Source organism: Periplaneta americana, chromosome 12 (genome assembly GCF_040183065.1).
Source record: "Periplaneta americana isolate PAMFEO1 chromosome 12, P.americana_PAMFEO1_priV1, whole genome shotgun sequence".
NCBI classification, from domain to species: Eukaryota; Metazoa; Arthropoda; class Insecta; order Blattodea; family Blattidae; genus Periplaneta; species Periplaneta americana.
Window position 1 is genome coordinate 77,225,025 of NC_091128.1, and position 14,930 is coordinate 77,239,954.

A 14,930-nucleotide genomic window follows, 5' to 3' on the forward strand; every position below is an offset into this window, starting at 1 on the left:
TGACGTCCGTTTGCCTACGTCGCATCCCGGTTTCTCCCACCCGTTTCTGCTCGCCCCTCTGTAAAGATTAGTGGCTGGGCTGTCTTAGCTCTTTTCTGAAAACATTAATTTCTGTTAGGAATTGCATATCTACGTAATATTATACAACTGTTAAAATGACTTAAATAAAAGGGCTTCGTTAAGTAATTAACTGTCACGTAATTTTTCCCCTTTCTACGACCCTGCGACAAAACCACTTGGACGGACAGTAGATGGCATGTTTGAGTAATTTTATCTTTTCGGATCGGACATAAGTGAAGATTGAATTTACAGTACGTAAGGTACTCTTTTATACATAGAGTAGGTACAGAATTATTTCGACATGAGTTACTAGTACGAAGGACGAAACTGGTAATTGGAATTAGGTACAATAGTCTATAGTGCGATAATATGCACAAAAGAACTGAAGCCTGTATCGAAATGAACAGCCACCATTTTTAAAAATGTGTTTAAATATCAATATTCTGATTACTTTTCAATGTAACTTCATTCTCTATATTGTACGCTAATGTGCTGCAGACACTATAATATACACTGCATAATGAATAGTCCGAATGGATAGCTCAGTTCGTGAGTAAAACACTTATTGTTAATAAAGTATTGCATTTTGATTAAACAAAAATGTAATGAAGATTATCATCCTCAAAATCGCGATATTTCCTAGTTTACGTAAATGGATGAACACTGTTCTTCCCTCCTATACCTAGTAGACTGATTTGTTTGTATTTCATGCCAATATCATCGAACTTCAGTCGTGGAAGGGGAGTAGCAAACTGTGTTTCTGGTTCTCAACCGTTAATCCAAAGGTATAGCCGGGTTAATATTAGAAATGTTAGTAAAAATAAAATGATGTCCCTGTACTATAGCTTTACTTTTTGAAGGATTAATAATTGTTAAACCAGACTGCTCTATGCCAAATTAAGCATTGTTGTTGCATAATTTTCTTGTTTACTGATTAAAATTATGTCATCAGCAAATGCAGGTAAAGACGGCAGATTTTCTGATAATTTGTATCTATATTGTTCAGCGATTTCATATCATTGATGTTTTGAAACACGTAATAATTTATAGCCAAATTGAAGAATAATGGCGATAACTAAGGCTAAGAATTGTATGCCGTTACATTGCACTTCATGCGTCTCTGACTTTAGGTACCGGTACGCAATTGCGTTGGGGTGGGAGATTTCAGTGTGTTTCGTTCAACAGTGAACTTCAGTTGATCGGTTACAATTCAGTGGTTCCCAACCTTTTTTGACTGACGACACACTTTACAGAACGCCCACGATATCGCGACACACTTACTTGTTTATAATAATAATAATAATAATAATAATAATAATAATAATAATAATAATAATAATAATAATAACCAGTGCTTTTCTTCTGGAGAAAAAGGTGGTGGAACTCTGTGAAGAATATTTTATAGCGGACCGGGAGATGATCTCTGTTCACTGTACGGGAATTTTGTCGTTTTTAACCTCCTATTTGCCCAACTAAGACTTTCAAGGTATAAGCGGAATTCAAAGAAAAATTACATTAAAACAGTTATTCACACACATTTCTGTTCCATGATGAAGAATGCAACAAAAAATGTGCCGGAACGCCGAATGATTACTTTCTAAATATCTTTTTAGTTTATTCCGCATCATCGACTGATTTCACAAAACATTTCCGCATATAAGACACTCGGATTTTGTTCATATTGCAAGTATTCATCACTATATTTACGAGACGCAGTACGTTTTTGTGAACCCTGAAGGGAATTTTCGCTCACATTATTTGACTTAGCACTTATGTCGTCTAACCCAGAACTTGATTCAGATCGTCTTTTTCGAATTAAACATTTGTCCATGATAAAATCTAAATCAAGCACTTTTAATAAAATAGTCGCACTATCACCTGCCCACACTCATAGGCCTATACTGAGACTGACCAATATGTTCTGACGATTCTAAAGTCTGTTTATTACTAATAATGGCAAGAGTAAACAAATTACTACACATTGTTGGTGTTCACTTTCATTCGAATTATCGCCAGACAAAAAATTAAGCTGAGCATTGTTGCAGGTGTTCACGTTTCATTGGTAAAGTCTGTCTCAAAATAAAATATACCATATTAAATAAAAAATGCGTTGAAAAGAGACTTTCTGGATGGCATGATATTTATTTTTCAATTCCAAAATTTCGCGACACACTCCATGGCGCTGCGCGACACACAGGTTGGGAACCCCTCGGTTACATTATGACCGAATACTGCTATTCGTAACAGACAACATTCAACGTCCTGTAAAGAAGATTAATAGCAAGATGCCGAGGACGAAATTTGTGACAATTCCAAATGAGGAAATTTGTAATAATGATACAGATTTTGAGATAAATAATGCTTGTGTAAAATATTTCAAATATGCCCCCATTGTTTCTGTAGAAGTGGAACGAAGTTCCTCTATATATGAGGCTGTGTTTTCTTGCAACAGGGAATCATTCTCCTTTGAAAATTTGAAAATGTGGTTTGTTGTTCATTGCAACAATATATGAAATGAAAAATTATGTAGAACAAAAACGTAATACACCATCATTTTAACATAGTGAAATAATAAGGTTGATACTTGCTAATGTTATATTAGATACCTATATTTTCTACAGACAGAAAATAAAATGTCTAAAATAGTGCAATTTTTTCTTTGACAAAGAAAATGATGTCTTTAAATTTTTCTTTAGCAGACAGTTATGTTTCGAAGTCAAAGAAGTGACTTCCAACCACCCAAATGCTGAGGACTAACTTACCGTGATGATAAGCATGAGTTCAAACGAACGAAAGACACTGCGTTAACTCACCCCAACTCTGAGACGTACTCAGGGTCAGAAGCGCACGAAGCGCACGGATAGTATAACGGCATATATTTCTCAGGCCTAATAATAACGATGAATCTTGTGATACTCCACATTTAATATGCATGGGTTTGGTGGTCTTCAAATTAGCCTGTACTTGTATTACGTCATTGTCTGTCAATAATGATTTAATAAGCCCATGTAAATTTTTTGAGAAATACAGAATGCAGAACCGATCTTTTTATATGCTCAAGTCCAATGGAGTCAAATGCTTTAGATACGTCCAAAAACAATGCAACAATCTCTTTTATTAGTTTTTGCGTGATGGAGACAGCCATTGACAAGAGAAGCATTTACATTAGTTCCAGGTACAGATATGAACCCTCGCTGATGTGGACTTAGAGTAATGAAATTACGTAATTTTTATTCTAGAACTTTTTCTATTATCCTTCTTATTAAGGAAAAAATTGTAATAGGTGTCCATTGTGCAATGTTATTTGTGTCTCCATCTTTATGTTAAATATCTTTCTTCCTTCTCTTAACCGAGTAGGTACATATGAAAAATGCAGCATTCCTCCAGTAAGCAACTTGAGAAATTTTGTGGTTTTTAAGGGTCTTAAAACACTAACATCTGGGCCAAGTGACATGTCTACCTTGACGTTATATAAAGCCTTATGAACTTCTTCTTCAGAAACTAAAATATCGGGAAGTGACTTAGCATTTGTAATCGTAAGAGAACGTGTAGAATTATTGTTTTTTGTATAAAAAATATTTTCAAAGTGCTCAGATATTGTTATAGGAATTTTGCAATTTACTTGACTCAGGTTTTGAAGAAGACCGTCTTAATTGCTGTCTTTTTCATGGTGTTCCTGAACTACTATTCGTTTTATAGATTAAATTTCTACGTTTAATAATTTCCTGTAAAGTGTTTCTCCATTTGTTACTATGGTTTTTTACCAGAAAATTCTTGAAATACAGCATTCAACATCTTGTGATTGGAGGATTTAAGTTCTGTCACGTTGAAAACCGCTCACTAAATTGCACAACTCCACTGTGAACGTTAGTACTTAATTCTACTGTGCATATATTAATGTGACGTAGTGACTCAAGTCATCCACTCATAGTTGCGGATATATTATGAGCTGTTTATATGAACAGAATAAAATAAGCTAGTGCAATAGATCTATATGCCTGCTGCACTTAACCTAGAAACAATGTTTTGGTACGAGCTTCCTAAGACTGGTGATAACCCGCCAGTACTCATAGTGGGAGACATAGCCTAGCGCATGCGCAGATGAATTTTTTTGCGTGTGGCTCACCTATAATAGCATTACTATACATGAACAGTCTTACTAATAAACCGTGTATAGTTTTTATACGAGACTTATGCAGAGCTGAGACAGAAAACGTTACTAATAAACCGTGAATAAGCTATGGACGTATAAACAGGCTGTAACTATACAATGGGAATTGCTTTCCAGTAGTTATATACACGAAACCCCTTGTTTAAGTGTTGTATATAACGAAAAATGGCCGCGCTCTAACAGCTGTTCATATCGACTGTCATTTTATGACGATGGTTACCTTGTAACCACAGAAGAACAAACCAAAGATCACAGAATTATTAGAATAATGTTGCTGTAGCTTGTACTCTTTCACCAAAATGTAGTGTGGTAATCGATTAGAGCCAGTTGTACTATCGATACTTAACATGCCACACTACAGCGCTCTACCGGATGCAATAGAGAACCTGAGATATTCTATTACCTTTCGTAGTGAAGTAATGACGAAACTATGACGTAGCTGTGTAACAGTCATACTGTTATACACGACGTATGTAGTGATTATTAGTAAGGAATTTACACACGACTTATAAACGAGCTACTCATTGTATAAGTATAAGACAGTTAAACGTCTGTATATAGAGTTTTTATTAGTAAGACCGGAAATCTACATGTATATAAAAACAAAGTTTATTGCCAAAGAATACACATGTCAACGATCTTTGCGTATTTCAGTGTTTGTAGGTAAGTATTATTATTATTATTATTATTATTATTATTATTATTATTATTATTATTATTAATTAGTTCTATCATCATTATTATTACGGCCACTTTGGTACTGTTTTGAAGAAGGAAATGACAGAAATAAACAGTTTGTTTTTCTCAACAGATGCCGGCTGCGTGGTGCACAGCAATCGCTACACTGGTAGTGTTTGTGCAAGTGAGTGATGGCGCAAACATCCTTGCAATATTCCCATTCCACGCCAGGAGCCACACTTTTGTGGGAACGCCTTTGTTTTTGGAACTGGCTAAAAGAGGACATAACGTTACGATGATTAGTCACCATCCGCAGAAGGAGAAGATCCCCAATTACACCGACATCGTACTCAAGGCATCTATACTAGATATCATTAATAATAATGGTAAGATACGTTTCAAAACACAACGAAGACAATGTTACAGTGGCGAGGTGTGACATATTTCTAAATGTAAGTGACTTTAAGCTAAATTCATCGCTGAAGAAGCGAGTTATTGTTATTATTATTATTATTATTATTATTATTATTATTATTATTATTATTATTATTATTATTATTATTATTATGCTTTTTGGGCGCAAATTTTCGGAAATGTTACGACCATTTTATTTGTATTCAGGTCAATTTTGCGGTACTTTTTGTCGAAAACTTAAATCACGCAGCTGTTTGTACTGTAAGATTCCCGGAAATGGCGGACGTAGTTTTTGGTTTTCATGCTCAGATTAGGAAGTTTAAGTGTGGGCCATCTCTGTTTTGTTATATGTGGAGCAACTAATCAAAACTTAAATTGCCCATCTCCGGTCAAAATTGAGTTTAGAGGGTTTCCGATAGATGACAGTGTTCTCTACATATCTGCCATCTGTGCATTCAGAATTCTCCAAATCGAAATCTGTCTCATCCATTTTTACACGGTTATGTGAGGAGTAACTAATCAAAATGTAATTTGGAAAATGAGTGTGTATGCTTTAATCAAAGTAAAAATGTCCGAAAATGAGGACTCTGGGATTTAAATCCCGATTATAGACGTATGTAAATTCCGGCATCAAAAGTTAAAAAGTCACTGGCAGCACAGTTCATACAGTATCAATATAGACAACACAACAAAAATTAATCCCCAACACAACATAAAATGAGCATAAATTAGCTTTTCTTTCCTAAAATAAGATTGTAACAATTGCATGAATTCGTTAAATGTTCATCAAATCACATCAAAACCTAAATTGTCCAAGTTAAGTAATGTTATAACTTCTATAATTTTTATTTTTTCTTTAAACTGAGATATGTGGTTGATTTACTTCCAATCATAGGTTTAAACAAGATTTTATTCATCTTTATACTACAAATAGTTTGGAAAAATACACATTTCTTGTCTCCCCTGAATATTTCGTCCGATATAACGTTTTACGTTTTGATTAGTTGCTCCTCATATCACACTTCTTGTCATATTTAACTCCACCAAATGGCTGTTTTCACAAACTTTCCAGCATTCAGTTACAATCCGAGAAATTAGGGACGTTTCAAGGGCACTCCATTTCCTTCATACTGGGCCAGCAATTAAGTAGACCTAATTATAGCCTATAATTCTTATTCATTTGCAAAACAAAGAACTAGTTCAAAGCTTAGGATTCTAAATAAAAGTGAACTAAATAACAGTTACTTTATACTATGTTTGATAAAATATAATTTTGAACATTGTAATCCGATGCAAATAAAAACTTCAAGGTCAGCATTCAGCCAGTGTAATGGCAGACGAGATATACTTACATGACCTCGCTAAAGCGGAAATGGTCAATTTAGTTCCGTTTTCTGAACAGAGTCCTTGGCGCCTACACGTAGTATGTAAACCGAGTCCTAGGAGTTAGTAGGTGCTATATAAATTGAGTACCGTGTATCAGAAGGTGTTATGCGCTATGTAAATCGAGTGCCGTGTGTCAGAAGGTGTTATGTGCTATGCAAATTGAGTCCCTTGTATCAGAAGGTGTTATGTGCTATATAAATTGAGTCCTGGATGTTAGAAGGTGTTATGTGCTATGTATATTGTGTATTAGCATTTCCAGCCTATTAGCAATACCAGGAGATACCGCGTGGAAGTTAGCTGGATGGTCTCCAAAAATATGAGCCACAGTCATTTAATTTTGTCATATATCGGTTTTCACTGTTTTTGAATAAATTTGAAGAAATTTAAATTATACTAAGTTAAGAAATTTAAATTTTGATATTAACGCCATTACTGAATTTGACCATTTATTTTGTAAAAAAAAATTGTTTTTCTGTTGTTTGGTTTTGGATCTCTTTTCAGTTCTGCGTAGTTGAATGTAGACTATACATCGAACTGAATCTCTTTCAAAACGTCGACGAAATGGTAGATGTTTGGTAGGAGGAATAAAACATACAGTTGAACTTGACATGGATTGACTCTCAGATATATTTGCGGTTCAATTTATACTGGCCGAGAAATGAGCGCATGTAGTTGGAGGAAATTTAGCATTTCAAGCAATATAGGTCCCTAGCACGTAATCAGTGAACAGCTGTATTTTTGCACCTATAGGCTGTTCGGAGATTAAGTGTTCGACAAAGTAGTCGTCGGCGTCTTCAGGTTTTAAAAGGGTAAACAAAAAATAAAACAAAATAAAATAAAATAAAGAATCTGCTTATCTCACAGTCTTGATTCTTATACTGTGTTGCCAAGCCAGAAGTCTATATTTTCCGCCATAAAATTCGGCCAAGATGAAAACGGCAACCATGTGTTTGCATAGAAGGCCATACGTTTTGAACGGCGGTGTGAATTGTTGCTTCGAAATCAATCAAAATATGCGTGTTATGGTGAGAAAATGTCAGACCAGGAACATAGTCCGGCAAAAAACATTTCAAAGTGCGCAGAAACCAAGTGCTCCTACCGGTCAGACTGGAGTGGGAATTAAAACATTTGTCATGATACTCTGGAAGAGTAAGGTTCTGCTCTTGTGAAGTACTGCTTACTCTAAATAGTGTAATACAGTATTGTTGTATTCGTACTATGTTAGGGCATTTTATGTCAATCTTGAAATGTAAAATTGACTACTCTCTCTGTCACGCCTCTCGTTATCAGATAGTGGGCGCGAAAGTGTGACATCATGCGCTAAGCAGGAACATAAGCGCTGCGTTTAGTCTCTTATCATCCTATAGCATAATGATTTACAATGTGATGAAACATTTCACAACAGGTTTGCAACACAAAGAATGCGAGTGGCACTTATAAGAACCAAAATTCTGAGACAGGCAGATTTTTTAAACTTTTTTTTTTTTAGTCTACCGAATGGGGTCGAAACTCAGTTCACTTACTGTTATGACCTGGCCTCAATTTACATCCTTTAGAGAGGTAAACAAGTAGTTCAGACTCAATTTACATCCACCCCGCTAAACATGCGACTGCCATCGACTCCTTGCTTCCCGCCGGTGGCTTTGCATGGCCAAGCAAAATAAAGAATTTTGAAGGTCCGCGCGCGCTCGTAATCGACAGCTCACACGTTATAGCTGCAAAGTGTAGGACTAGGCTTAGTAAAAGAACGAACTATATCAGAGATTGCGAGTGAATACAGATACTACACCCAGATTTTAACTGTAAAAAAAAACATGGAAAATATTTTCCTGTTATTTGAAAGTGTAAGTGGTGCTTAAAACATTTACAAGTAGGTCTACTCCTTGTCACTGCAATGTTATCATTTTCATCTTCTCCAGCTTCATCATCCCATTCTGATAGGCTGACCAGATTTTTTATGGTCCAGTAGGGGACATCGGCAATTTCAAGAAAACCACAAACACTTATCTAGTCACTATCCGTTGAACTGTTGCAGAAATGACATGTAACAGTAGATACAATTATAGAACTTTGCACACTAAATTTGTAGAGTATCTTAACTTTCTGAATTAAATGAATAAACACACATAACTTCTATACATAATTATGACCACTAAGAATTCAATTTCAGTACTGACGCATGTATCGAAGTCTTTCACATAATATTGAACATACACTCTGAATTCTAACACACACATTTTACAAGTACTTGTCTGAAGAATATATCTTTTTAGGGATCTGTTCATTCCCATACAGCTTCACACTAAGTTCTTTACATGAGAAATGAAAGTTTGTTTTCATTTGTAACAAAGCTGTTTCAATTTTCATTCTTGATTTTTCATCAAGTCCAGATTGAATTCATTGTGGAGAAAAGTCTTTCAACTGACGAATTACCGACTGAAAGACACATTATTGACATTATTTTGAGAAGATTTTCAAATGGAATAGAATTTTTTTTGAAATGTTGAAAAACATCACACCAATTTTCTACCTGTTGGTTTGTCAGAAAACTTTTCATTTTTTTGAACTACTTAAAATGGACGCTGCGGCAGTTCTAACACTTCTGTGCAACGCGAATGAAGACAAAGATGGTATATCGCATGTTCTTCTCAAAGAGTGGAGAATATCTTATACTGTACTTGCTGGTTCTTCTGTCTCATACTGAGAACCGTTCAGAAATGTGCATGAATCACAGCAGTTTCATCACGATACTTAAATGTTCATGTGTAAAATGTAATTGAAACAAAATCAAAATTTCTGGGGACAAAAAGGGGACATTTGCTCTCGGGAACAGCAACTCAAAACAAGGGACTGTCCCCGAAAATCGGGGCCGTCTGGTTAGCCTACATGGTGATTATCTTTATCATGTTCATTATAAACAGGTTCATCATTAATATTCTTCCGATATCAAGGATTGGGTTTAAGCCCGTTTCGAAACCTAATAATTTATTGACATTGTTAAGTCCATCTTTTACATGTCCATACTACATCCCATCTTCCAGCAGAATTATAAAATATTTCCTCTGTTAGTTCCTTGTTTCCTCAACCATAATTTTCTCAACATTTAATTTTATTTCTTTCTAAAGCTGTGACTTCTTACTCTGTCTCCAAGAGTCAACACCCAAGAACCTCATTTCTGCAGCTTCTATTCGTACTTTATTTCAACTCTTAAGTAATATTATTAATGTATAATTTGTCAAAGAGAATTGGTGACAATCCACATCCGTATTTTAGCCCTTGATTTACGGAAACTGTGTAATTATAGGGCTGATTCGAGTGTTTGTAAATTAGAAGATGTTAAACTTTCGTGTTTTTAATACTACTAAAGACAATTAAATTAGACTTTACCACAATATAAAGCAATTTAAGAATCATTTACCGCATATTGCATGCAATAATTTCTTTACAGGTTTGCTTAAGAAAAAATATTTTTTGTGATCTGAATTTTTATTCTTTTACACGTATTTAAGCACACTTTTCATAGGGACTGTTTGACATACCTTAATTAAACTTGTAATATACATTTTTAAGGATAAATTCTACGATTTGTACATAAAGCTGTAAATTAGTGTGATTTAGTTTTTTATTTTAGAATTATTATTTTTATGACAAAACATTATCGTTTTCTGAACAAGATATTACATTATTTTTCCTTCATCTAGCATGTATCTCTTTGATCAAATTTTAGGTTTAAATTTTCAGAAATATTATTTACTACAAAATATACAATTTTTAGAGTTATAGATTAAGCAGTATATGAGAAAAGTGTACCTAAATGCGTGCAAAAAATCAGAATTCACTCCTTGAAAAACATATTTTTCCACAAATTAACCTGTAAAAAATTAGGATTTCCTGTATGCATTAAATAATTCTTAAATGGCTTTATAATATTATATCAAAGTTTAATTTCATTACCTTTAGGAGTATTAAAACCATAAGGGTTTAATTCTTCTAATTTACTATCGCTCAAAGCAGCCTTCTGAGTACCCAGCGTCCTTAAGGCGAGGGAAACTTCTGGATTGAAAATAATCTGGGTATTTTCATATAGTGCTATATTAGCTCCCATCAAGTTTGACGGAATTTTATAATTACTAGGTAAATCCCATAATTTACTTCTTTGTATTCGCTGTACGCCTTTTCATAATTCAAAAGTGATGTAAATGTCAGATTAAACTCTGTTTTCTTCCCTATTAGTTGTATCACAAATAGGCCTCTTACATTTGTACGTAATCTGCCTTTACCAAAACCACAGTTCTTCTTGCAAAAATTACTTTGTGAGAGATTTTAGTTTTGACTTTATCTTCAAAATCATCTTCAACCTTGAAAAACTTCATCATCCTTATCATCCCTAACCTCACGCTCATCGCAATCTTTATAAAAACAGAATTATTTGTATTTTAAGCCTTCTGTTTGATGTTGTTCAACTGAATTGTCTGTTTTCCATTGCAGGGAAACCGAACAACTTGTTCGACCAGAGAGATAATAACGTGGTAGGAATAGCATTTCGCATGTGGAATTTGAACACGATGTCGTGCGATGCAATGCTCCAAGAAGAACAGATTCGAAAGCTTATCCACTCAACAGATATACATTTTGACCTTGTAGTCATGGAAGGATTTTTCAACGAATGCTTTCTAGGATTCGTCCACAAGTTCAAGGCTCCTTTGATACATTTCAGTACTTTCGGAGGGACGCCTTGGATGGGAGACTGGGTCGGAAATCCAAACCCGTACGCGTACGTGCCAGATCCGTTCCTTGCATACAGTACCAAAATGAACTTCTGGGAGCGGACTGTGAACACAATCGTGGGGACCGGATGGCGGTTGGGGCGAATGTTCTATTACGTGCCTGGGCAGGACAAGGTCATGAGGAAGCATTTTGGTCACATTGAAGGCCTTCCCTCATTGTCTGACATCGAATATTCGACGTCCCTTATCTTCTTGAACCACCACTTCAGCATCAGCTATACGAGGCCTTTGATGCCTAACATAGTGCAGGTTGGAGGACTGCATGTGAAGCCACCAAAGGAACTGCCACAGGTACCTAACACGACTTTACTTCCTCTTAACTAGTGGAAACCAATAAAGAAGCGACACTCTCTTAAGCCTCTTTGATCTTTCGAACCCATGTGTCGTACTACCAAGAAGATGGCAAAGTGTAAGGTAAAGTACCCAAATAAGAGACAGTGCCCTAATAAGAGATACCTTGTTAACTTCTCCGGTATAATTTGCCATCTCTCGATAACTATGGTAAATCAATGTTTGTGCTTCTAAGGCATCGTGTTCTTTGTCTAACCTCAGTTGAAAGTAAGCAACGAAGCTGGGAGCAGGAAAAGTAATTTTTCACACTTTGAACTTTTTACTGGTCTTTGTTGAGGAAGAGAACAGCAGGCAATGTATTTATTTTATTTTATTGGGTTATTTTACGACGCTGTATCAACATCTAGGTTATTTAGCGTCTGAATGATGTGAAGGTGATAATGCCGGTGAAGTGAGTCCGGGGTCCAGCACCGAAAGTTACCCAGCATTTGCTCGTATTGGGTTGAGGGAAAACCCCGGAAAAACCTCAACCAGGTAACTTGCCCCAACCGGGATTCGAACCCGGGCCACCTGGTTTCGCAGCCAGACGCGCTGACCGTTACTCCACAGGTGTGGACGCAGGCAATGTAAGCTACAACAAATTTATTATTAATTTTATAAAATTGCTGGCAAAATGTTGCATATAATAAGGTAGATTGCTAATAAGGAAGATAATTTATGACCTTGGGTAGCTATTTCATTTTTATTTACTCCGTTCCCTAATAAGAGATACCTAGGGTTCCTATTAAGAGATGGTTCTAAATAAGAGATACTCTTATTTGGTATTATTATGATGCTCACTTTTGAGAGTTTACGAAAAGCTTTAATGCTTCTAGTCATGTCAGTTTGTCTGCCAGCAAATACATAAGAACCAGTGAAAGAGTAATTGAACTATTAATTAAAGTGTATTACGAATTAGGTCAATCATTGATTATCCATTGTCATTAATCATTACAAAAATTACTAATTGAAATGATTAAGTTATCATTATTAATGACGAAAATTAACTATTCTTTAAGATGACAATAATATCAATAGCTAAAGTCAATTAAAATCAGCTAGTCCGACAATATTTACCTGACTTAAAGATCAAAACATAAGTGCTTAATTCGTAAAATATTCTCTATACATTTCAAATAAAAATCTTGTGTAATTATTAAAACTATTGAATTTAATTGTGATTCGTGATTTCGAAAATTTCGTTGGAATCTGTGTAAATATCGCCACTACAGCCAGTGCCAGCGTTTGTGGCGCGTGTTCTTGAGTAAAAAGCCAGTCAGTGAGCACTTGTTGCCAGTGTAGCTGAGAACGGTAACATGCAACACGTCACGTAAGCTATCTGCCAATCACAGTTGTCAGTCTTGTTGCCCACTGACTGCGTCAAAGGCAAGACACTCGCACTTTGAGTTTCTGGGATGTGTCCTTGAGTACACTGACCAGTCCACTGACTGGTCAGTGTACTCAAGGATCAGCAGCATCTGTTGCCAATTCGACTGAGATAAACAGATGTGACATAAGCAATCTGCGAGTCAGAGTTGTCAGCTTTAATGCCCACAAACTATGGCAAAGATAAGTTACTCACGCTGAACGTTCTCATTACTTATTTCACGCGCCAGAAACGGTGACTTTGGTTATACCACAGTTAGGCCTACAGAAGTAGCAGCAACAGCAGCAGCAGCAGCAGCAACAGCAGCAGCAACAACCACCACGTCAAGAGCCGTAAGATTCAACCAGTGGGTATTCGCATGTAAAGTCATCCAGGGCAGGAAAAGGAGCTATCATAATATCAGTTCTGACCAGAAAAAAAATTGGAGTTTAGATAAGGAAACTCAAAGAAAAGACGAAGCTCGCAAGAAGTTGTTCGAAAAACAACAAAAATCACAGAAAAATTCAGTCCAAGAAACAATGCTTGAGTTCGTCCAGTGATGAAGAATCCGATGTGGAAATGCAATTAATTAACTCTAGTGGCTCGGAATATGGACAAAATTATGATGATGGAGAGTGCTTTTTTCGCACTGATTTTTTTTTCAGAGGACACCAGGGCTCAGGGGGGAGAAATAGATTCGTGTTTCAAAATATCGTCGTTGGGCACACGAAGACTGCAGCACTGATGATGAACCTTTCGTTTGTCCAACTTGCTCAATTCAGCGAAATAAGAATTGTGTCAATTAAAGGGGTCGGCTAAATAAGTGCAATCAACTTAAAATTAAAATATTGAGATCGAAATGTAATATTCTATGATTTTTCTTTCTCTAGAAAAATATTAACGTTAGCAATAGTAGCCTAAATAATATTAGTACAATCATGTCCGTTTTGACTGACTTTGTGTTCTTTTTGTAAACCATCTTAATTCCACTTGGAAAAATGCCAAATAAACACCAGAATTTCTGCTGAGAGGAGTTAGACCACTGTTGCACTGATCTCTTCAATTTTAAAATGTTCCTGAATTTATTAAAGTATCTATATGACTTCACAATGTTATATATTGCTTCAATTTTATCAGCCAAATGATAATTTTTGTCCATGTTCAAAAATGAACTTAAATAACATACGTATCTCTTATTTGGAACCCCTTTTCAAAACATCATTATTTCCCAGTTTTACTTTTGTTTATATTTTAAAGTAATAATAAAAACTGACTAAAATTTGTATTGTCAATTCTAAAAATAGAAGAAATGCTGTATGTATTCCACTCATTTAGATTAAAAATATCTATTCCCATCCTCATTTATAAACAGTTAAAAAAGTGTCTCTTATTTGGGTACCGTACTTTACCTTATTAACCAACATGATTGCAAAATAATCAGTGGTGAATGTCGTAGTATTTATTAAGACAAAAGTTCTAAGTCTTAGGACAAAATGAGGTTATGTTGCCACGAGATCTAAAACTAATTCACCTTTCTTTGGTAGCTCAGTTTTGACGCTTCTTAAGACTCCTCAACATAATGTTTAATTTTTAACTTAAAAACGTTCTGATGAGGGCAGATAAAAAAATTTAAATTTTTTTCTTCCACCATATTACGAATATCAAAACAAGTACTTATACAAATTTTGGCCGCTCGACCGCAATTACGAGGCCGTCCAGAAAGTAATTTTTCCTGAGG

The 14,930-nt window shown here is 35.4% G+C and overlaps 1 protein-coding gene and 1 long non-coding RNA gene across 4 annotated transcripts in view; one reads left to right on the forward strand and one right to left on the reverse strand.

Annotated features, from left to right (window-relative positions):
- Window positions 1-14,930, reverse strand: part of LOC138710579 (uncharacterized) — a 153,091-nt gene that overhangs the window by 126,918 nt on the left and 11,243 nt on the right. The gene's annotated exons all lie outside the window — the stretch shown is intronic.
- LOC138710575 (UDP-glycosyltransferase UGT5-like) overlaps window positions 1-14,930 on the forward strand; it is a 49,872-nt gene that overhangs the window by 22,684 nt on the left and 12,258 nt on the right. Inside the window, exons 2-3 of the mRNA XM_069841569.1 lie at window positions 5,043-5,295; window positions 11,198-11,787. Of these exons, the coding sequence (XP_069697670.1) occupies window positions 5,043-5,295; window positions 11,198-11,787 (843 nt within the window). The remainder of the gene's footprint in view (window positions 1-5,042; window positions 5,296-11,197; window positions 11,788-14,930) is intronic.